At 50.1% G+C, this 19,093-nt stretch overlaps 6 protein-coding genes across 7 annotated transcripts; 4 read left to right on the top strand and 2 right to left on the bottom strand.

Annotated features, from left to right (window-relative positions):
• The first annotated feature begins 123 nt into the window (after positions 1-123).
• On the top strand, positions 124-1,612 carry LOC128277744 (pyrimidodiazepine synthase-like). Its single transcript, XM_053016252.1, has 4 exons — positions 124-203; positions 269-861; positions 938-1,059; positions 1,485-1,612. Exons 2-4 carry the CDS (start codon positions 310-312, stop codon positions 1,513-1,515), a joined length of 705 nt encoding a protein of 234 aa, XP_052872212.1. The 5' UTR covers positions 124-203; positions 269-309; the 3' UTR covers positions 1,516-1,612.
• Positions 1,613-2,038: 426 nt separating this feature from the next.
• Positions 2,039-5,142, bottom strand: LOC128278183 (histone-lysine N-methyltransferase, H3 lysine-79 specific-like). Its single transcript, XM_053016853.1, has 5 exons — positions 5,079-5,142; positions 4,153-4,945; positions 3,857-3,953; positions 2,454-3,731; positions 2,039-2,362 (listed from the first exon to the last, which is right to left on the bottom strand). The coding sequence occupies exons 1-5, from the start codon at positions 5,140-5,142 to the stop codon at positions 2,192-2,194; spliced, it is 2,403 nt and encodes an 800-aa protein (XP_052872813.1). The 3' UTR covers positions 2,039-2,191.
• Positions 5,143-5,862: 720 nt separating this feature from the next.
• Positions 5,863-8,812, bottom strand: LOC128276323 (zinc finger and BTB domain-containing protein 18-like). Its single transcript, XM_053014793.1, has 6 exons — positions 8,061-8,812; positions 7,843-7,969; positions 7,679-7,775; positions 6,640-7,617; positions 6,260-6,563; positions 5,863-6,191 (listed from the first exon to the last, which is right to left on the bottom strand). The coding sequence occupies exons 1-6, from the start codon at positions 8,764-8,766 to the stop codon at positions 6,043-6,045; spliced, it is 2,361 nt and encodes a 786-aa protein (XP_052870753.1). The 5' UTR covers positions 8,767-8,812; the 3' UTR covers positions 5,863-6,042.
• An 822-nt stretch (positions 8,813-9,634) lies between these two features.
• On the top strand, positions 9,635-11,869 carry LOC128276333 (vacuolar protein sorting-associated protein 4-like). Of its 2 annotated transcripts, XR_008269364.1 has the most exons (4): positions 9,635-9,852; positions 9,958-11,258; positions 11,588-11,630; positions 11,785-11,869. XR_008269364.1 is itself a non-coding variant. In XM_053014803.1 (2 exons), exons 1-2 carry the CDS (start codon positions 9,717-9,719, stop codon positions 11,142-11,144), a joined length of 1,323 nt encoding a protein of 440 aa, XP_052870763.1. In that variant the 5' UTR covers positions 9,635-9,716; the 3' UTR covers positions 11,145-11,380. The 2 variants fall into 2 exon arrangements, 1 of the variants encoding a protein (XP_052870763.1); XM_053014803.1 differs by lacking the exons at positions 11,588-11,630; positions 11,785-11,869 and having other exon boundaries at positions 9,958-11,380.
• A 944-nt stretch (positions 11,870-12,813) lies between these two features.
• On the top strand, positions 12,814-15,435 carry LOC128278036 (putative mediator of RNA polymerase II transcription subunit 26). The gene is made up of 7 exons (XM_053016672.1): positions 12,814-13,063; positions 13,138-13,268; positions 13,465-13,570; positions 13,647-13,743; positions 13,809-14,804; positions 14,892-15,027; positions 15,097-15,435. Exons 1-7 carry the CDS (start codon positions 12,843-12,845, stop codon positions 15,159-15,161), a joined length of 1,752 nt encoding a protein of 583 aa, XP_052872632.1. The 5' UTR covers positions 12,814-12,842; the 3' UTR covers positions 15,162-15,435.
• Positions 15,436-16,744: 1,309 nt separating this feature from the next.
• Positions 16,745-19,085, top strand: LOC128279001 (protein jim lovell-like; the record flags this gene model as incomplete). Its single annotated transcript, XM_053017723.1, has 5 exons — positions 16,745-17,006; positions 17,071-17,161; positions 17,217-17,313; positions 17,382-18,872; positions 18,954-19,085. Coding segments are annotated over exons 1-5 (2,073 nt in total), but the record flags the coding sequence as incomplete, so codon positions are not given.
• Positions 19,086-19,093: the final 8 nt, after the last annotated feature.

Genomic DNA, 19,093 nt, shown 5'->3' with positions numbered 1-19,093 from the left:
AGCCTCCATACTTCTTTTGCCACCATCGATGAGGTATATTTAGTGCGCTGATGTCATCAACCGGCCAACGATGAGGTATTGCTTACCTCATATCATAGCCCGTTGAAGTTGGCTTCCGATAGTGGAAGACAATGAGTGGCAAAATCGGTCGGCACCCGTATGTTGGCTAGCCTTTTCTAATCGTGGTAGATAAGCTTTTTTCGGTCAGTCCGGCAAACATTCCTAATTATTTCGCTGCGGTACTGATTGCTTCTTTCTTATCTGTTAGGTTCTACACCTCCGGTACTGCCGAACGATGGTAAACTGCGGATGTACTCGATGCGTTTCTGTCCCTACGCCCAGCGGGTGCACCTGATACTGGATGCGAAGAAAATCCCTTACCACACGATCTTCATCAATCTGAGCGAAAAACCCGAGTGGTACTTCGACAAGAATCCACTCGGCAAGGTGCCCGCGCTAGAGGTACCGGGCAAGGATGCGGTCACACTCTACGAATCGCTAGTGCTTGCTGACTACATCGAGGAGGCCTATTCGGCCCAGCAGCGGAAGCTCTACCCAACCGATCCGTTCCGTAAAGCGCAGGACCGTATCTTGATCGAACGGTTCAATGGGGCGGTCATCTCGCCGTACTATCGTATCCTCTTCTCCACCGACGGAATTCCGCCCGGTGCCATCACCGAGTTCGGGAGCGGGCTGGACATTTTCGAGAAGGAACTGAAAACACGCGCCACACCATACTTCGGCGGTGATAAGCCGGGTATGCTCGACTACATGATTTGGCCGTGGTGTGAGCGTGTTGATTTGCTCAAATTCGCGCTCGGCGACAAGTACGAACTGGACAAGGAGCGGTTCGGGAAGCTGGTAAGTCGGGGAACGAACGCTACCGAGAGTGACGGAAACGAAATCTTTACGCCTATTCACTTTCCATTACCGCTAGCTAACGTGGCGGGACCTGATGGAAAAGGACGATGCCGTCAAGGAGTCGTTCATATCGACCGAAAACCACACGAAATTCTTGCAGAGCCGCAAGAACGGAGAAAACAACTACGATATCCTAGCGTAAGCATTTCAGCGTTCATTCCAAGGCAGCCACCAGTGCGCCGGCTGTTTATCTGCGAATGAGTGCAACATCACGCCACACCTGGTGACTTGCGTATTACTAACACCTTTATCAGCAAGAGGCATCCATGCAGAAGCCTTTAAAACATGTCTGCGTTCGGGGACCCTCCCTTTCAGGGTTCCAATAAATTGAAGTAAATCCAAGTTCATCCTTTGTACACTGTATATGCGTATGTTTCTGTGTTTTCTTTTGTGCCATTCCACGGGTTGCTCCTAACAAATGCGTTCAATGTGTGTTTATACTTTCGGGAGGCTTTCAAACGTTCCCCTTGAGCGACAGCTTCAGTAGCTGCTTCCTTCTCACAGTTTTACATTCTTTCTTTTTCCATAGACACGTTCACGACAAATAAGTTCTTGTTTTACAGTAACGATGCCAAACGACCTCGACTGGAATGAAGTAAAGTGCAACAGCAGCGCTTCTCAATATGATCAATGCAAAAAACATTACCTCTGTGTGATTCACATTTAATTATTTTATTTTCGGATTCTCTGCGCTTGATGTAGATAACATTTGAAATACATGCTGTGCTAAACAAAATAAAACCTCTTTTGCAATGGTGAGTAATTTAAACGAGCGAACTTTTGGTTTGATAATTAAACCGAAAGTCCCATCAGTTTGCAGGTACGGTTTTTTAAATGTTATGCTGTTATGCGCGGCCAAGCCACTCAATGCTGTCAGTTTGGTGGGACGCGCAAAATAGGCGGAACTTTTAAAAATGTAAACATTACAACTGACAGCACAAGGGGCGCTCTCAGGGTTACGTCAAACCCCATAATCGCATCACGAAAAGAAAAGCTAATGATAAACCGTTTCGAATAGACAATAGACCACGACACAGTAGTTTTACTGATTGAGTTTTACTGTAAGATTCTATTAAATTACATGATGCTTGTGTACAATAAAATTAAACTGCCGGTCCGGTCGTGGATCCATCCCGTGCCACGACCGTACGCCTCAACGATTCCTGTATCCGCGGCACAGATACGATACATATATACTCTTAGCGTGTAAACCTAGCGTAAATCTACAGTAGATCAAGCTTACGCCATACGTGCTCCAGACTCTTTAGACTCAAATCGCAGGAAAGTTCACTTTTCCCTCGAACGTGTTAAACGGTAGCGACATGAGACAATCGTTCATGCAGTCCTCGTGCGCAACAACGACGTGCCCAAGCCAATCGTTGGTATCGCTGAAATACGACGAACACATGTCGCACCGAAGCGCCGCGTCATCGCCGAGCCTCTGCAAAGATTCCGCCCGAAAGAAAGAAAAACTCGATTAGCACAATGCTCGAGATGCTCAATATCTACGACCACCACCACCCGCAACCTACGCTATTGTTCACCGATAATCGCCTTCGCTTTGCTCGTAACGCGTCATCGTTGCAGTGACCGTAAACATGCTGCACCCAGTCGGTCGGTGTCGAGAACGTTTCTTTGCACAGCTGGCAACTGAGCGGGGAGTACACCAGGTGATCGACGGACGTGCTGACATGATGCGGATCGTCCAGCGGATCGTTCCCGGGTCGCGGAACCAGCTGCAATGTAATGTCACCACTGTTCGGCAAGTCCAGATCCTCGCTATCCGACTCGATGATAGACTCCAGCCTGGGGCTGCTTCGCGCACTTCTCGGGCTGTTCTGTGCACGGTTACTGAACGGTGACGATTCCGGTCCATTTGTTACAATTTCCAGCATCGATTCGTCCGACGTTGTCGTTTCGATGCTACACAAGCTCTCGATGATGTCTAGTTTTGGCTTATTTTTCTCCCGCAAAACCACCGGCTGGGGAGTCGGCGAACGTGAATCGCGGTCACTGTCGTGATCCTCCGCCATCGCTTCTGATCCGCCGTTAACTTCGAGCAGTTCGGTATCGGCCAGTATCCTGCAGGGTGCAAACTTTTCCAGCTCCTCGAGCTCGTTCACCGGAACTCGCTCCAGGTTGTTGAGTCGCTCGCGTTCTCGCTCACGCTGCCGCTCCCTGTCCAGTTCGCGCTCCCGTTCTCTTTCGCGTTGCCGTTCTTTTTCACGTTCCTTTTCACGTTCCTTTTCAAGCTCCTTTTCACGTTCTTTTTCACGTTCTTTTTCACGTTCTCTTTCAAGTTCCTTTTCACGTTCTCTTTCCTGTTCTTGGGCTCGCTCACGTTCGCGTTCTCTTTCACGATCTCGCTCCAATACCGACGGAGGCCTCTCGATGACAGGTGGTTGCAACGGTGGCAGCTGCTGCTGCTGCTGCTGTGGTCCCTCCGGTTCCGCTTGCTCGATGACCGGTGCTGCAATGACCGGTATCGTCGGCGGCCGAATTTCCTCCTGCACCGTATGGTTTAGGGTCAGATTTCGCGTCACCGACATCAACGGTACGGAGGTCAGAGACGGTGGCGCCTTCTGCGACAACATGCCCGGCGGTTTGCTCTTGCAGAAGCCATGAACGCGCAGCAGCTCACCGGAGAGCATCACATCGCCCAAACTGTCGGTCGGCACGATCGCCTCGCCCGAGTACATGTAGTGCAGAAGGCTCTGGACGGCGGACCGTGTCACGAGCGGCGGCAGCACGATGTACATCATACTTTGCGGGGCCATGTGCGCGGTACGCTCGAAGATGGTGGCGAAGTACTGCAAAGGAAAAGAAACCCAAAAAGAAGCAAGGGCACGGGGAAACAGAGAGAAACACGTGAAGTGAACGATTAGGAAACGCATTTACAGATCGAAGGTCATCGGATGGGATTTACCACACGTACCGAACTGAACGTTCCCAGCACGAGCCGGTGGGCGGGAATGGAGATGTGCTCCTCGTCATTGCAAACCAGCAACATAACGTCCGCATATCGTTCGTTTCTGGCATCAGCGAAGGGTTGATCAGCGAACACGGCGGACGGAATTGAGGAACGAAACAAAAGTAAAGGCAATTGATTGTAGATTCGGCGATCGGTTGATTGTGTGATTGATTGTGCTTTCGTTCGGTGCAGCTGCCTGTTGGCCGATTGCATAGCACCACATCACACCGACGACAACATGGTCCACACTGATTACTCACTTGCACAGATTGGCCAGCGAAGTGTTTAGACTTGGTAAGTACTCGTTCAGCTTGAGATGGTACTTGTCCGGCAGCGGTTCCGGTGGAGCCGTCGGGGCCGGCCCCTGCACACTAACACTGCCATTGAATGTACTACAGGGACCGTTCGTGACCGGCACTGGACTCACCGCGACTGGCACGGGACCAACCGCCGCCGCCGGCACAGGACCAACCGCCGGCGGCACGGGACGAACCGCCGGCGGCACGGGATGAGCCGCGACCGGCACGACACCAACCGTGGCCGGCTGTTGTACATCGCTCTCGACACTGTGCGACACACTACTACTTCTGCTAGCTTTAGTCCTAGTTGCCGACGTCCGGTGGTTCTGTTGCTGCGCCCGTTGATGGTTACTGATAGCGGCGTTGCTATTGTTGCTCAGCAACGGTTGCTTTTCCTGCTTTTGCTGCGGTTGCTCTGGTTTCTGTAGTTGCTGCTGTTGCTGGTGCAGCTGATGCAGCATCTGCTGATGTTGCAGCTGTTTTAGACGGCGCAGCTGTTGAATCTTTCTGTCCTCCATCTTGCGTTGCGCATCGGTGAAAAGATCGTGCAGAGAGGTAAAATATTCGCACGCCTGGTACTGAATCTTCGAGCCGGACCGGAGCGCCTTGAAGTAGTCCTTCCGCAAGATGCGAAGCTTGGCGCGGATTTGTTCCGGCGAACGAAACAAACCCTTCCGACGCATATCGTTCGCCACGACCTTGAAGGCATCGGGCGCGCGATGCTGCTTCCCTTCCGGTTGACACAGGATTTCACCTGCAAGAAAACAGACCAAAGTCGCGTCCGCAGCAAAGCACCGCGCATTAGTTTTTCGGTTTCCTAACCCCCCCCGCCACGAGCCAGCTGTACACCATTCGGTGCCATAACGACAACGTAATCACCAACTCACGTTCTTTCAGGCTCTCGATCATTTCTTCGACCTCCTTGGCCGACCAATGAATGCGCCTATCCATGCCAGTTTTGCCAGGTGGGTCGCCACTTGCCACTGAAAGGGTGCCCCGCCGAGGGGCAAGGATTCGACAACGGTCAAACGCGGTGGCGGTGCCGAAAAGGAAACCTCTTCTTTTCCGTGCCGCGGAAGGTTATTGACTAAAAGGGTAACACCATACACACGCACAAACTGGCTGACTCCCACCGACCGCAGTGATTCACTTGCACGGGGGGCGTGCGTTGCTAAGGGGCCCCGATATGACCGCTTTCACCGCTAACCGTCGTTAATCTCCGCACTGCCGTGCACTTTCTAGGGAATGGCGTCCAAAATGGAGCAGATGCGAAGCCCGCGGAAAGAATGGTTCTTTACCCGAGTCGTAAATAATGCGGCCTGCAGTTGTACGTAAACGTGAAGGTGATTATAAGCGCAGCGAGTTCTGTTGTTTCGCTCACGTGAAAATGTCAAGCGCCCCTCGGTTACACTGCTGGGTTCACTTCTCCGCAGCTGGCTTGAGGCGCAATTTTTGAAAACAAAGCAAACTTATGCGACGCAGAAACCGCCGCCGCCGAGGTATAGCAACCGTGGCCGGGGTGGCCATCGCTTTCTTTGTTTTCGTAGACAAACAGAATCGAGAAGAGGCATTTCGCAGTATAATTTACGTTTTATTACAAAACAAAAGGCAGAAAGGAGAAGAACAGATATTTGAAACAATATTTTCACAATATTGCCATGACTTAACCGCCTCTCGCTGCCTGTTCTCGATGCGGGTAGAATGCTTCTCAGGGGTGTTACACAGTACACAGAGTAAAGCCTTAATAGAAAATAAATAAGTTTCGATACTGCACAGGAAGAGCAAACAACCGACCAGAGTTCAATTGCTTCGTTAACCGTCCGGTTTCGATACCCCCTTCCCCCAGCCACGTCACTCGGAGCCGTGACTGTCCGCAGCATCGGTGTGCGGTGAAGCGGGAAGCTCGCCGTGCTGGTTGTGAAGCGTTCGCAGATGTCGCAGAAGATTCGACTTAACGTTGAACCCTTTGTTACACGTGTCGCAGTAGAATGGTTTTTCGCCTAAAAAATGAAGGAACAACAAAATATATTTAATCATTCAGTCCCGTGTGTCGCTTCCGGTCACCTACCGGTGTGCGTGCGCCTGTGCACGATCATGCTGGCGCAGGATGGGAACGATTTATTACAAACGGTGCACAGCTTATCCTGCTGCTGCGCACCCGGCTCGTCGTCGGCGGCCGTCGTCGGTGAAGACTGGTGGTGTGTGGAGTTTGACGTGGCACCGTATCGCGGATACGCCTGCCGTTTGTTCGAAATGGCCAGTTCCGTTTCCGTGTGCGCACTCTGAACATGGCGCACCCAATCGGCGGGTGTTACGTAGAACGTCGCACACAGGTCACATCGCAGCGCCGCCGTTATGTCAGCGTCTTCGGACTACGAACGAAGGTAAATGTTGATTGTAAAAGAGAAAATAAATACTCTACCACACTCTACACGGGCAACGCGTTACCTCTTCCGTTCGTCGCCTGCGTTTCGGCAACGCGTGCGAAGTATCGCCGTGGCCCTCAATGTGGCGAACCCACTCGCCGGGGACGGTAAATGTTTCGGCGCACAGCTCGCAGGTCAACGGTGAGTATGTCGGTTGCTCGGCAGAGGAGCTGGAAGATGGCCGCGAATGGTCCGCTCCCGATTCGGCTTCGACTTTCACTTGCAGCTCCGCTGATTGGCTCCCGGCGGCTGCCTTCTGGCCAGCGGGGCTCACCGCACCGGAAAGCTGGGGCAGTTCACCCGCTCTCACATCCATCCACTCGACCGGTTCCGCTTTGACGTTGAGAAAGTTCAACTCCGCCGGTATTGCCGATGCACCCCCCGGGGGCGGTCCTGCTGACGAGTTCGGTGTAGAATTTCCCACATTCTCTGCTTCTTGTTTGGCGCTTCGCCGTGGATGTTCGTGAACCGGAAACGAATGTTCACCGGGTAGTGGGGAATGATTTCTTGGTTGCGCTTGTTGCTGCGACGGGTCACCACCGTTCGGGTGAAGGATGTTTTCCTGATTTTTGTACGAACGTCGGATCCCGTCGTCGGCGGACCCGGTCCGTCGTCGCTCGCCCGGATCGATCGCTACGTCACGCTTAATATTTATCAGTCCCGTTCCCGACGCAAACACTGGTGCCGGGGACACCTGCGGCAGGTTAACGGTGACGGGGCTAACGAACCGACTCGCGGATTCACCCAGCGGGTGCTCCTTGTTGCCGTCGGAAGCATTGGAAGCCGTTTTTGAGCAATCGTTTCGCCAGAGTCCACGGATTTTCAGTATATCTCCGCCGCGCAGCACCTCGTTGAGGATGTCCGTCGAGACGGTCGACTCGCCGGTGTACATGTACTGTATAAGAATCTGCATCGAGCGGTGCGTCAGATCGGGTGGAAGCACGATGTAGGTGATCGCATTCGTCGGTACTGCGTTTTTGTCGAAAATGTTTGCAAAGTACTGGGTGCGAAATAGAAGGCGTCAGTCCGCAGGCAGGTGTGTGGCTGCGATAGGTGCTTACCAAGCTGGAAGTTCCAAGTATCAGTTTGTGGGCAGGTATCGCATAGCTTTCTTCCCCACTGCACGTTAGCAGCATGACGTCGGCGTACCGATCGTTTCTAAAATGAGAAATGCCCGTGCTCAAAGCCCGTTGGTGGACCCGTCCATAGGGTGTGTCATACTTACTTGTAGAGATTGGACAACGAAACGTTCATGTTCTGATGATGCGAGTGCCATTTAAGTTGGTACTTTTCCGTACCGTTCTGAACCGACTGTGACATCATAGGATTCGCTACTTCGGGGAAAGGGGTTTCTGAAAAAGAAAACGGACACAACATGACTGGTGTGTGGAATAAACCCTTCAAAAGACGTGTATCGCGTTAGCTCTAAACCGGGAAACGTACTGTAGATACGTGCTAAATCGTCCGCCATCGTCCCTTGCCCCGCGGCACTGGACGATGCGTTGCTGGTGCGACTGTTTTCTCCCAACTCCTGACTGTTCGCATTAATTGCCGCAGTTCTGGAAAAGTCCATTCCACTGCCATCTTCGGCCGTTTCACACAGATCCACCACTTGCCCGGACAGATGCTGCGAGAAACCAATCGCCGCGTTCAGCGCCTCAACGTTCGGTTTCACGTCTATCTCTTCGTCCAGCTCGGAGGCGGAGGCATTGAGAAAGTCAAGCTCCGGAATGCACTCCACGTCTTCCTCGGCCCCACTGCTGTCGCTCTGCTCGCAGGCCGTTTCGGTCCACAGTTTCAGTGTTTTGCTCTTCGCCTGGTGCGACACGTCCTTCGTATGATCGATCGTCGCCAAGGAAAGCCGATAAAAGTCACCAAAACCGCGTTTGCCCCACACGTCGTACTCGGACGTGTTGAACAGCAGACACGGCCAGCAGTAGAGCTTCCGGTCGCGATCGCAACCGGTCATCCAATCGTGTACGTTCAGGTTAAGGGAATTCAGACAGCGCGACGTAAGGTTACGCATTTTCGGCGTTGGGCGCCCATTGCGAACGATTTTCTGTTGGCTTTCTTTGCTCAACGAAGCGAAAGGAATCTTCGTCAGGGTGCAAACGATGCAGTGATAGGCGGGCGGGTTCGCGGTGGCCATTCTGCTAGCAGCACAGTAGTGCACACACACCCAATCGGTCCGAACTGGAACCGTGAGGAGCGAATTGAAAATTATCGATTTTTCTCACATCCCCAGTCCGCGCAGCACACCATGCGTTCGCAGAGCAAAAGGTCACACAGCGTGAGCTAATTCCGGACAAACTGGCTCACTTTACCAACCGAACCAGCTGTGCGGGGCTTGGCACACCGGGACAGTTCGGTTTTAAAGACTCTCTGATTCGCAACAAGTCGATAAGTTTTCCACTGAAAATGCCTGGCAATCTAGAGTCCTGTGAATTGAATTACTTTTTCATGTTGCACCAGTTTGACAGCGCTTGACAAAAAACTGTACACAAAACAAGAACGAAACCAAGGTAGCTGCAAAATGGGTTGGCACACCTGAGCGCACAAAACATGCCTAAAGTTTGAACGATCGAATGAGTGGAATTTTCTATGTTCCTAAATTGATTGGCAACGTTTTTCTAAAATACTAAATAATTATTTTTCCGAAAACCGTTCGTTTCTCGATTTTACGAATGAATTACGTTCAATTAGCGCATCGACTTCATAAGCTTTAAACTTTTTTGCGCGACGTTCAATGTTTAATTAAAATCAATAAACCAAAAAAAAGAGTCTCTATTATCTGTTTCTAAAAAAGTACCGATTCAGTGGTAACGATTTTTGAATGTTGTGCGCAAAAGATGAATAGACATTCCTTTCGCTGCTGCCATATCCTGCTAACACAATGTACTGCCAATAGACATCCCGACCAATTGTGTAGACAGTTTTGTTTTGCACAACAAACCCAAATACTGTTCGTTCGCAGCAATTAGTTAAAGCAGGCGTTTGGAGTGCCTTTCTTAATTCGGTTGCTTCATGAAACTGTGTATTCTGTGACTTTGGTAAGATTTATTTCGTTGCGCGGAATAGGAACCCTTGCCGATCCTTGCAATGGCAGCCGGAGCAACGTTGCAGAAGGCCATCGACATCGTGACTCAGGCTACGGAAGAGGACAGGAATAAAAATTATGAGGAAGCCCTGCGGTTGTACGAGCATGGCGTTGAGTACTTTCTGCATGCAATCAAATGTAAGTGTCGAGCGGGGACAAAGTCTTTTCATTGTCGCATTACTGTGCAGTTGTTGTTTCGTCAAAGGCCCCGTGCTAAGTTTCCACTTGCTTCCTGATTTTCAGATGAAGCGCAGGGTGACAAAGCGAAGGACTCGATACGAGCCAAATGCTTCCAGTACCTGGATCGGGCGGAAAAGTTGAAGGCGTACTTGAAAAAGGGCAAGAAGAAACCGGTAAAGGATGGCGACGGACGGGCCGCGAAGGACGACAAGAAGAACGGCGGCTCCGATTCGGATTCCGACGATGCGGAAAAGAAGAATCTGCAGAGCAAGCTGGAAGGTTCAATCGTGGTCGAAAAGCCGAATGTGAAGTGGTCCGACGTAGCCGGCCTCGAGGGAGCAAAAACGGCTCTCAAGGAGGCAGTCATTTTGCCGATTAAATTCCCGCATATGTTCACCGGGAAACGTATGCCCTGGAAGGGAATACTGCTGTTTGGCCCACCCGGAACGGGTAAATCGTACCTAGCGAAAGCGGTCGCAACCGAGGCAAACAACTCGACTTTCTTCTCCGTCTCGAGCTCCGACCTGGTCTCGAAGTGGCTCGGTGAATCGGAGAAGCTTGTGAAAAACCTATTCGAGCTGGCCCGTAGCCACCGGCCGAGCATCATCTTCATCGACGAAGTAGATTCACTGTGCTCCGCCCGGTCGGACAACGAGAGCGAAAGTGCACGACGCATTAAAACACAGTTTCTGGTGCAGATGCAAGGCGTGGGCAGCGACAATGAGGACATACTGGTACTAGGAGCCACCAATACGCCTTGGATTCTTGATTCCGCCATACGGCGCCGCTTCGAGAAACGTATTTACATCCCGCTGCCAGATGAACCTGCCCGGCTCATGATGTTTAAGCTTCATCTTGGCAGTACGGCCCACACATTGACGGAGGAAAACTTGCGGTCACTGGCGGCCAAAACGGAGAGATTCTCTGGTTCGGACATTTCGATTGTTGTACGAGAGGCACTCTTTATACCGGTCCGGAAGGTACAGACAGCAACACATTTTAAGCAAGTAACGGGCCCGTCGCCGGTGGACAAGACAACAATTTGCAACGATTTACTGGTACCGTGTAGCCCTGGCGATCCCGGTGCGATCGAGATGACGTGGGTCGATGTTCCGGGCGACAAACTGTACGAGCCCGCCGTAACGATGGCCGACATGCTGAAATCTGTAACCAACACAAAGCCCACTGTAAACGAGGACGACATGAAGAAGCTCGATAAATTCACCCAAGACTTTGGGCAGGAAGGCTAGGCGAGAGAGGGCGAACTGCATTCCCGTTACACATTACCAGCCGGAGCAACGGAGTTACTTCTATCTACTACTGACGGTCAGACGGTTTAGAGGGCGCAAATGGGAAACCGGTCTGTGAGTGATTCAGTTCAGTTTCTAATGACAATATATACTTTCGCTTAACTAAATATAGAAAAGTTGCTAATACTTTTTGCCCTTGTTGAGAAAATAAAAATAAAATTATTGTTGACTGCAAATATTCTGCAATACTGCGTTTCGTTGGAAATATTGCCTTAAAAAAAGTATAAGTGAGAGACTGAATTTTGATAGTGAATCAATTATTCCCATCACCTCCCGTACCAAGAATTGATTGCTGGCCGTGTTCCCGTTCTCCTTACTCGTTCCTGGTCCCTTTTTCTAGAGAAATTGATCAAACAAACAAATCTTTCCCCATCAATTTTTAGCCTTATGCTGCATCGACCGCACCGCGACGCGGGAACCGTACCGGTAATAACAAACACCTAGCGCGCAGGGATATCGTCGGCTCCTTTCGTGAAACCCAACGCCCGACAGACTGTCGAATCAATAAATCGATACCGCCTATCGACGCGAAAGGGATGTTTGAGTAAATAATTAAATTACTGTTATTCACTTCTTACAGTAAACAATTTAAAACATATTGCTACGAGGGACTTCGCCAGGAAGTCCATGCCTCAGCAGTAGGGATACCAGAATGCCATATCCACACACCACCCAATACACCAGTAGCTAAATGGAAGTCTGTGCACCGGGGGGCGTAAAATCAAAGAGTTCACCCCACCCCCGTTTGCACATTCACTGCCAGAATAAGGATCGATAAATTGATTAGCATTAAACGAACCCTGAACTAACTAAGCAGATGAGATGTTTCAACGAGGCGAAGAATGGCAGTTTTGCCCAGATACTTGAAATCGGCGAAATAAATCCTTGCCACTTACCTACGATCGCCACGGGGCACGCAAGTTGGATTCAGTTGGCGGTTACGGATTTTTTGCTGCTCTTAAAAATGAAATGAATTGATGAAATTGATTTCTCGGGAAGCACCGCTTGGAAGTAGACTTTTCGCCGGTCGTCCCGCGTAATTCACACGACTCCGTTCACAGGACACACAGCGCGCTTATTTTTATTTTTATTTTCTCAACAAGGGCCGCGTGTGTTACTTCCACAGGATCGCGGTTCGAATCGATGAAACATATAACAACAAACAGAGAATCCTCGCGCGCTTCCGTATCCTCTTCTCTCATTATGCTCAATCTTCCGCCCTCTCTCTCTCTCCGCGTCTTGGAATACAACCGGAAAATATTGTTGTTTGAGATGGTCGATCGGAAAGGCCTTTTCTTCACACCCTGTGTTTTTCCGAGCAACGCTTCCAGCTACAAATGCTTCTCACGAAGCGTTTCTGCTCATGCAAGAAAATATGGCTAACCCGATATGGCTTTGTAAACACAGCGCTGCTGTCATCGACAAAAAAAGAAAAAAATGTCACATATTTTGTTTATGTTGCAGCAACGCTTCGCTTGGTTCTCTGGGGAGAAGTTGAGAAAAGAAAAGGAAAAAAAGAAAGGGAAAAGGGAGAGGAAGAGTCACACAAAAAAACCCACGGCATAATTAGCGCACCCACAGCACTGCTGCTAAAGGCGTAAAGGGGGCACGGTTTTAATCGTCGAATCGACACCAAAAATGGAGCTCAGCCAGATGTACAAGAAGAAAAAGAACCGGTGGTCGATGTCGAAGATCGAGCTGCTGATAGATCTGTGGGCCGAGCACTACAGAGAGCTGAAATCGTGCCGCCGGAACGACCACATCTTCGTCAAGATGAAGCACAAGCTGGAGAAGAGCGGCTGCAAGGTGACGGTCGAAGATATCCGTATCCGGATCAATAATCTGTCGGCCAAGTACAGGTAACTATTGCCCCGCGAGCGATCCCTTGTTTGGGCCGAAGCTAATGCCGCGGTCGGTGCCCCCTGTTCCACAGGAAAGAATCGATGGCAACTCTAGCAGGTGGCTCGCCGTCCAAGTGGCCACTGTTCGCCAAGATTCACAATATTCTGAGCAACGACACAACGTTGGACGAAGCAACGGAAACGCAAGAGGAAAGCATGGAAGGTGAGCATTTTCCTTCGTTGCGCTACAAGTGGCTCCGGTTCAGTCATGGAAGGCCATATTTAATTGCCCTTGCTCGCGTTGTGCTTAAGAGGTGTGAGAATGGGCGATTTGAGCTGGCACAAAGTAGAATTGTTCGAAACCACCTACCATTGTTCTGGCTTCCTCTGACTGTGGAAAATTATTTCGATTATTCAAGCTACGTATCCTGCGGCAGAACCAGCGGAGGGCCGTTCGAAGGTTTACCAGCTGAAGTGCAACTATCGGCAAGAAAATATTGACAACTTTTTCACCGAGCTGTACTTGTAAGTTTCGACATGCGAGTTGTGGGAAGCTGGTTAGACAGTGGTGATTGCAAATCGCCTTTTATCTTCTCTAAAGCAATCCTCGGTATGCGGACGTAACCTTGGTTACCTGCCACGAAGGAGAGACGTTCGCTATCCCAGCACACAAAATGGTTCTTGGAAACTTCAGTATGGTAAGTAGCTGGTGGCATTATGCTTTCGTGCGATCTATTAACCCCGGATGCACTCCCTTTGGCAGTACTTTGCAAACATTTTTGAAAAGCTTAATGTACCGCAAAACTCCAATACCTACATCGTACTGCCGGCGAACGTGTCTCATCAGACGATGCAAATACTAATGCAGTACATGTACACGGGGCAGTCGTCTGTGCCGGAATACAACGTGGACGAAGTGTTACGCTGCGGTGAGCTGTTGAAGATACGGGGTTTCTGGAGCGAAAACAAAGCATCCGTTTCGTCGTCGGTCGGCCACCACAAGCGGCGGACGAATGGGGCCGATGGACGAAAGATGCACCGCAAGCTGGGCGGCGGTGGCAGCTCGTCGCAGGACACCGACCAAAGCCGGCTGGCACGGCAAACGTCGATGCAAACCGATCAGCATTCGGAGGTCGCATCCGATTCCGGAACTTCGGCGCTGGACACGCTGGACGAACAGAAGCGGCTTGCAATAGCGGCGATCCAACGTGATTTGCATGCGAGCTCGATGCGCGCGATGGCCCACGGTGCGGCGGCACTGTTCAGCAGCGTTTCGGACGTGAAGCAGGAACCGAATGAATGGGATGACCTGGATGACGATAATGATTCAGACGAGGACGTAATGATCTTGCCGGATGAAGTGAAAGCGAAGGCCAGCGAGAGTGAGGGAAAGACAAACCAACCGATGCAGGCCGCCGAGTTGGTCGAGCAGCTTGCGCAACTTCAGCAACAGCAGCAACTGCAACAGCAGCAATTGCAACTGCAACAGCAACAGCAACAGCAACAACAGCAGCAGCAGCAGCATCAACAACAACAACAGCAGCAGCAGCATCAACAGCAACAGTTGCCCGACGATCCGAAGTCCCACCAGCAGCAGCCAACGTCTCACACATCGCAGCAACCGACGCCACAGTCGTCGCTGCACTGTGAGTTGTGCAGCGCCTGCTTCACTAATCCCGACGATCTACTGCAGCACATTATCAGCTTACACGGCGATGCGGCCGAGGTGCTACGCAAGCGAAGCAGGATGACAGACGAGGTAAGCGATTGAGATCATCGGCGCGAATGGATCAGCGCGACCACATTTTGTACAATTCATTTTTCTCTGTACATCCTGCTGCTCCAGGAAAATCCACCAAATTCGATGCGATGCGATTTTTGCAACAAATACTTCTTCTCGGCCGCCGATTGGGCGCAGCACGTGTTGCACACGCACACCGAACGTACGGCTGAATTTCAGCAACAAATGGCCCAATTTTCGGGTAACAGCCCCGCAGCAAACGTCCTATGACCCGGTGCTTAGCTAACGCATCGACTGTTCTTTCTTTTAGCCGAAGAACTTCTGCCCAACATGAGCAAAATACGTTCCATAGCATCATCGAACTCGATCGATTAATGTACGATGTGCGATGTGCTTAGAAGCACGCTACCCACGACTCAGTTTTCCGATTGCATACTCCCTTTTTTACTTTTGTTTTACCCAACTGGCTATGAATGATGCCGCTTCTATATTAGTAGCAAAACAGCAGATCACGCAACAGTTACGAGTAGATAATTATATAAACGTAAGCCTTAGTGTAACAGTGTGTAGGACCTAATAGTAAAGGCGGAAAAGAGTAGAACCCACGCTGCACCCCTGTCAAAAACTTCATTTTATTTGTTTCACGATACGGGTCTAATTATTATTATTATTATATATTTTTTATTTCTATAAAAAGTGTCCAATAAAGAAACGGCTGGCAGCATCCAGCGGATCATATTTAATTGCAACCAGGAGCGTTTGTGAATGTGTTTTTGGTGTCGGCATCGGCGGGCAGGTGTACGAAACGAGCAGGTGTTCTGGCGGGGTTACGGCAGTTCATAAGAGATCGTTCGACCCCGTTCCCAGCAACGGTGGCTTAGCGGCTTGATTAAACCGTCAAAAAATGGGTCGAAAGTGGCCGCAAAGAAGCCCTGCGTTTAATTTTCGTACAATTCTTATTTGGAAATGCTTTAAGGGTGTTTGGCCATTCAAGTCGGGAATGCTTTATGCGCTTTGCAGTGGAAGGTTTGGAGAATTACGTAGAACCAAACAGGAAACAGGTTTTATGGTTCTTTGTGATTATGTTGAGTAGCAGTTAAAGAAAAAAAAAATTCAACCAACTTTGAAACATGGATCTACGATCAGTATGATTAATTCTTACAATGCAATATTAAAAAATTGTACAGCAGAGTTAGCGGTGCCATTATTGCGCCAATTTCAATAAAAGCCCAACATTGCATCTAAAAAAACTAAGGAATAGAATCGGCGAAGGAATAGTTTGACGAATCACCTTGTGGTATTTTGTTTATTGTAGAATAAGGACGCAAAAAACAGTAATGGCGCCGATGACCGGTTTGACGTTAAGGCGTGTATAGTATTTTTGTTCGTCGACCGTGCTGTCACTGAGCGTTGGCCATTAAATGTTTATGTTGTTACGCAGAAAAGTTAACTATTATTTGTCCTGTTCGTCAAAAAGTAAACGTTTCTATTAGAAGGCTGTAATTGCAGTCACAAAAGATACGGGAGCAAAATGAGTGCTACGCGCAGCGGTACGAAAAAAAAGAATCGCTGGTCGATGACTAGTCTGGAGCTTTTGGTGCGCATCTGGAGTCAGTACTATAATGAACTAAAGACAACCCGTACCCATGACAAAATCTACGCTCGCATGAGGGACGATTTAATTCGTTCAGGAGTGAGAGCGACCATTGAAGATGTACGCGGTCGCATACAGAATCTGGCCGTCAAGTTTAAGTAAGTTGTGCAGCAACTGCAATTCTTCCTTCCGGAGCTAATACTTGGACTGTCTTTCCACACACAGGAAGGAAGCTGCGATTGCACACGCATCCGGCTTGGCACCGACATGGCCGTTGTTTTTTAAGATCGGCAACTTCATGGAATTTACCTTACCGGACCGTCCACGAAGCGTGCCATCAGGCAGTGCGCCGCAAACGAACGGAATGGTCCCATTGCCAGTGCCCGAGCTCCCGGCGGAGTCCGAGTACATAAACGAGGAACACCTAGATGAGGAGTATTTGCACGATAATGGCGCTGGCGAAGAGCTAGTGAATGGGACGGGTGGCGCAGTGGATCAGGCTGAGCAGGGACAAGAGCAACCGCCGGAAGAACCGGAACCGCAACCGCAACATCCCAACAACGTCCCATCCTGCAGCTACATGGAGCCAACTATCGAAGCAACGATCGAACCCACGTCAAACACAGGTATGCAATTGCCTACGAGTGGGGATGATTGGCTGGTGCTAATTCTGCTCCGTCCCTGCTTTAGATAATTCACGCAAAGGTAAACCCGGACAATACGAAATCAAGGGCCTCTATCATCAGCAGAGGATGGAAGATTATTTGTTTAAACTGTACAGGTATGATATTACTAAATGTCCGCTATTACTTGCTTCATCGAGCTTTGTTTGTTAGCAATCACATGCTGACGGACGTTACACTCATCGCATGTCACGACGGCGACACCGTTATGATGCCAGCCCATCGGTTCATCTTGGCTAACCTGAGCTCGGTAAGGGGAATACCCTGTAGAATTTGTTTGTTCCCTTGTAATCATATTTTGGCTTCCAACTTCCGTAGTATTTTTCGACCATATTCGAAAAGCTAACACCGACAACATTGGCGGGTTCGTTGGCCATCATGTTGCCATTGGATATTTCACCGACTTCGATGCAAATGCTGCTGCAGTACATGTACACCGGAAAAGTGTGCCTTGGGAGCGATATCCTTGATGAAGTATGGCGCTGCGGAACCCTGCTCAAAATTCAAGGGTTCTGGAGCGAAAGTCGCGGTGAGCCGAAGAAACGTCCAAAACCGGGGAACAGGGCCCAGACTGAGGGCATGCGGAAGGAGGAAAGGCAACAACAAGAACAAAACCAAGATCCCGAGGAAGAGCAAGAGCCCGAGGAAGAGCAAGAGCCCGAGGAAGAGCAAGAACCAATACTGGAAACACAAGAATCGTCGGTACGGGGATCGGAGTCACGTGGCGAAGCCAAGCGGCGAAATACTTACGAAGCAGTGCATCTGGAAGGATCGCCACCTAGAAAAAAGCGGCCCCGGCCCCCTGTCATTGAGGATACGTTTAGTGATTTAGAAATGATGGAAGTATCCTCGACAATTGGCAGAGACCTCCTGATGTCCAATTCAGATGACGATGAAGACGACTCTCCAACGATGTCGCATGATGATCGTGATGAATCGGACGAGGACGCTGGCAACTCATCTCGCGGGCAACTACACACAAACTCACACCACGAAGACAAATACTACGGTTACGACAAGTACTTTGGCTACGACGAGGACTCCGATGACTCCTGCGACGAAGACGAGGACTCCGGTGACGATGAAAATGAGGACTCCGGCGACGATGAAAATGAGTCTTCGAGTCATTCTACGAATGACTTCTACGAAAATGATTTCGACGAGGTAGAAGAGCAGGGGGAGGAGGAGGACAGAAGGGGGAAACAAAATGACGTCGTCGATCCTGGCCAAAAGGGTAAGGGTAATGTAATGGGGAGCGGTGGCAATGTGACCCAGAATGATCCCGATGGAAGTATCGCGGATGATGACAACGAGGAACAAGGGTTAATCATCAGCAATGAAGATCAAAATGAGCAGCCCATGGAACCGATCAGAAATGGAGTCAACAAGCCAGAATCTCTACCGCCTAACCCGTCCTTTGTGAAACTCGAACCGGCAGAACTGGATCCAGTAAGAGCACTACCGCTGGAGGAACAAACGATACGCGGCGAGAGGGAGCTGAGCGAACCGGATGCAGCAGTCTTGGAAGCGGCCACAACACTCTTCAATGCCCAAACTACCATCAGACAGTGGACCCATCGAAACGGTTACGAAACCCCCGAAAGCATCGCTGAAGGGGAGCCACATAGAATCGAAGCAAATCACGATATGTCCCGGCTGGAGGAGCACACTATTTCACACACCACCAACACGTCCTGGACATGTAAGCTGTGCAGTTTTCGGTTTACTGCGGCGGACATTTGGATCCAGCACGTAGTGCAGGTCCACGGCAACGACACAAACATTCTCTGCCGCAAAAAAATCGAAAAGGTAGCAAGTTTCTTTCAGTTGTATACCAATTTATCATTACTTCCCATCGTTTCTTATCACCCATTTTCTATCATTTTTCAGCGCCGGGTGGTCACCATGCTGGAGTGTGACCTGTGCAAACTGGGGCTTAACACTGAGTATGACTGGGTGCGTCATATTCTAACCAGGCACACGGAGCTGTACCCGCACCTCTATATGGAACAGTTTGCGTCTGTCCGGAA

This window comes from Anopheles cruzii, chromosome 2 (assembly GCF_943734635.1).
Source record: "Anopheles cruzii chromosome 2, idAnoCruzAS_RS32_06, whole genome shotgun sequence".
NCBI lineage: Eukaryota > Metazoa > Arthropoda > Insecta > Diptera > Culicidae > Anopheles > Anopheles cruzii.
The sequence above is the reverse complement of the archived record's forward strand: the minus strand, read 5'-3'. Positions and strand labels throughout refer to the sequence as shown.

Excerpts from the sequence above, each read along its gene's own strand:
- LOC128278036 (XM_053016672.1), top strand. The coding sequence starts at position 12,843 with ATGGAGCTCAGCCAGATGTACAAGAAGAAAAAGAACCGGTGGTCGATG. Across the intron at positions 13,269-13,464 it reads GCAAGAGGAAAGCATGGAAG|CTACGTATCCTGCGGCAGAA; the intron begins GTGAGCATTTTC and ends CGATTATTCAAG. Across the intron at positions 13,744-13,808 it reads TTCTTGGAAACTTCAGTATG|TACTTTGCAAACATTTTTGA; the intron begins GTAAGTAGCTGG and ends TCCCTTTGGCAG.
- LOC128277744 (XM_053016252.1), top strand. The coding sequence starts at position 310 with ATGTACTCGATGCGTTTCTGTCCCTACGCCCAGCGGGTGCACCTGATA. Across the intron at positions 862-937 it reads AGGAGCGGTTCGGGAAGCTG|CTAACGTGGCGGGACCTGAT; the intron begins GTAAGTCGGGGA and ends CATTACCGCTAG. Across the intron at positions 1,060-1,484 it reads AACAACTACGATATCCTAGC|TAACGATGCCAAACGACCTC; the intron begins GTAAGCATTTCA and ends CTTGTTTTACAG.
- LOC128276333 (XM_053014803.1), top strand. The coding sequence starts at position 9,717 with ATGGCAGCCGGAGCAACGTTGCAGAAGGCCATCGACATCGTGACTCAG. Across the intron at positions 9,853-9,957 it reads CTTTCTGCATGCAATCAAAT|ATGAAGCGCAGGGTGACAAA; the intron begins GTAAGTGTCGAG and ends CCTGATTTTCAG.
- LOC128278183 (XM_053016853.1), bottom strand. The coding sequence starts at position 5,142 with ATGGATAGGCGCATTCATTGGTCGGCCAAGGAGGTCGAAGAAATGATC. Across the intron at positions 3,954-4,152 it reads TCGCTGGCCAATCTGTGCAA|AAACGAACGATATGCGGACG; the intron begins GTGAGTAATCAG and ends CGCTGATGCCAG. Across the intron at positions 2,363-2,453 it reads GATTATCGGTGAACAATAGC|AGGCTCGGCGATGACGCGGC; the intron begins GTAGGTTGCGGG and ends GAATCTTTGCAG.
- LOC128276323 (XM_053014793.1), bottom strand. The coding sequence starts at position 8,766 with ATGGCCACCGCGAACCCGCCCGCCTATCACTGCATCGTTTGCACCCTG. Across the intron at positions 6,564-6,639 it reads GCAGGCGACGAACGGAAGAG|TCCGAAGACGCTGACATAAC; the intron begins GTAACGCGTTGC and ends CTTCGTTCGTAG. Across the intron at positions 6,192-6,259 it reads GCACAGGCGCACGCACACCG|GCGAAAAACCATTCTACTGC; the intron begins GTAGGTGACCGG and ends TTCATTTTTTAG.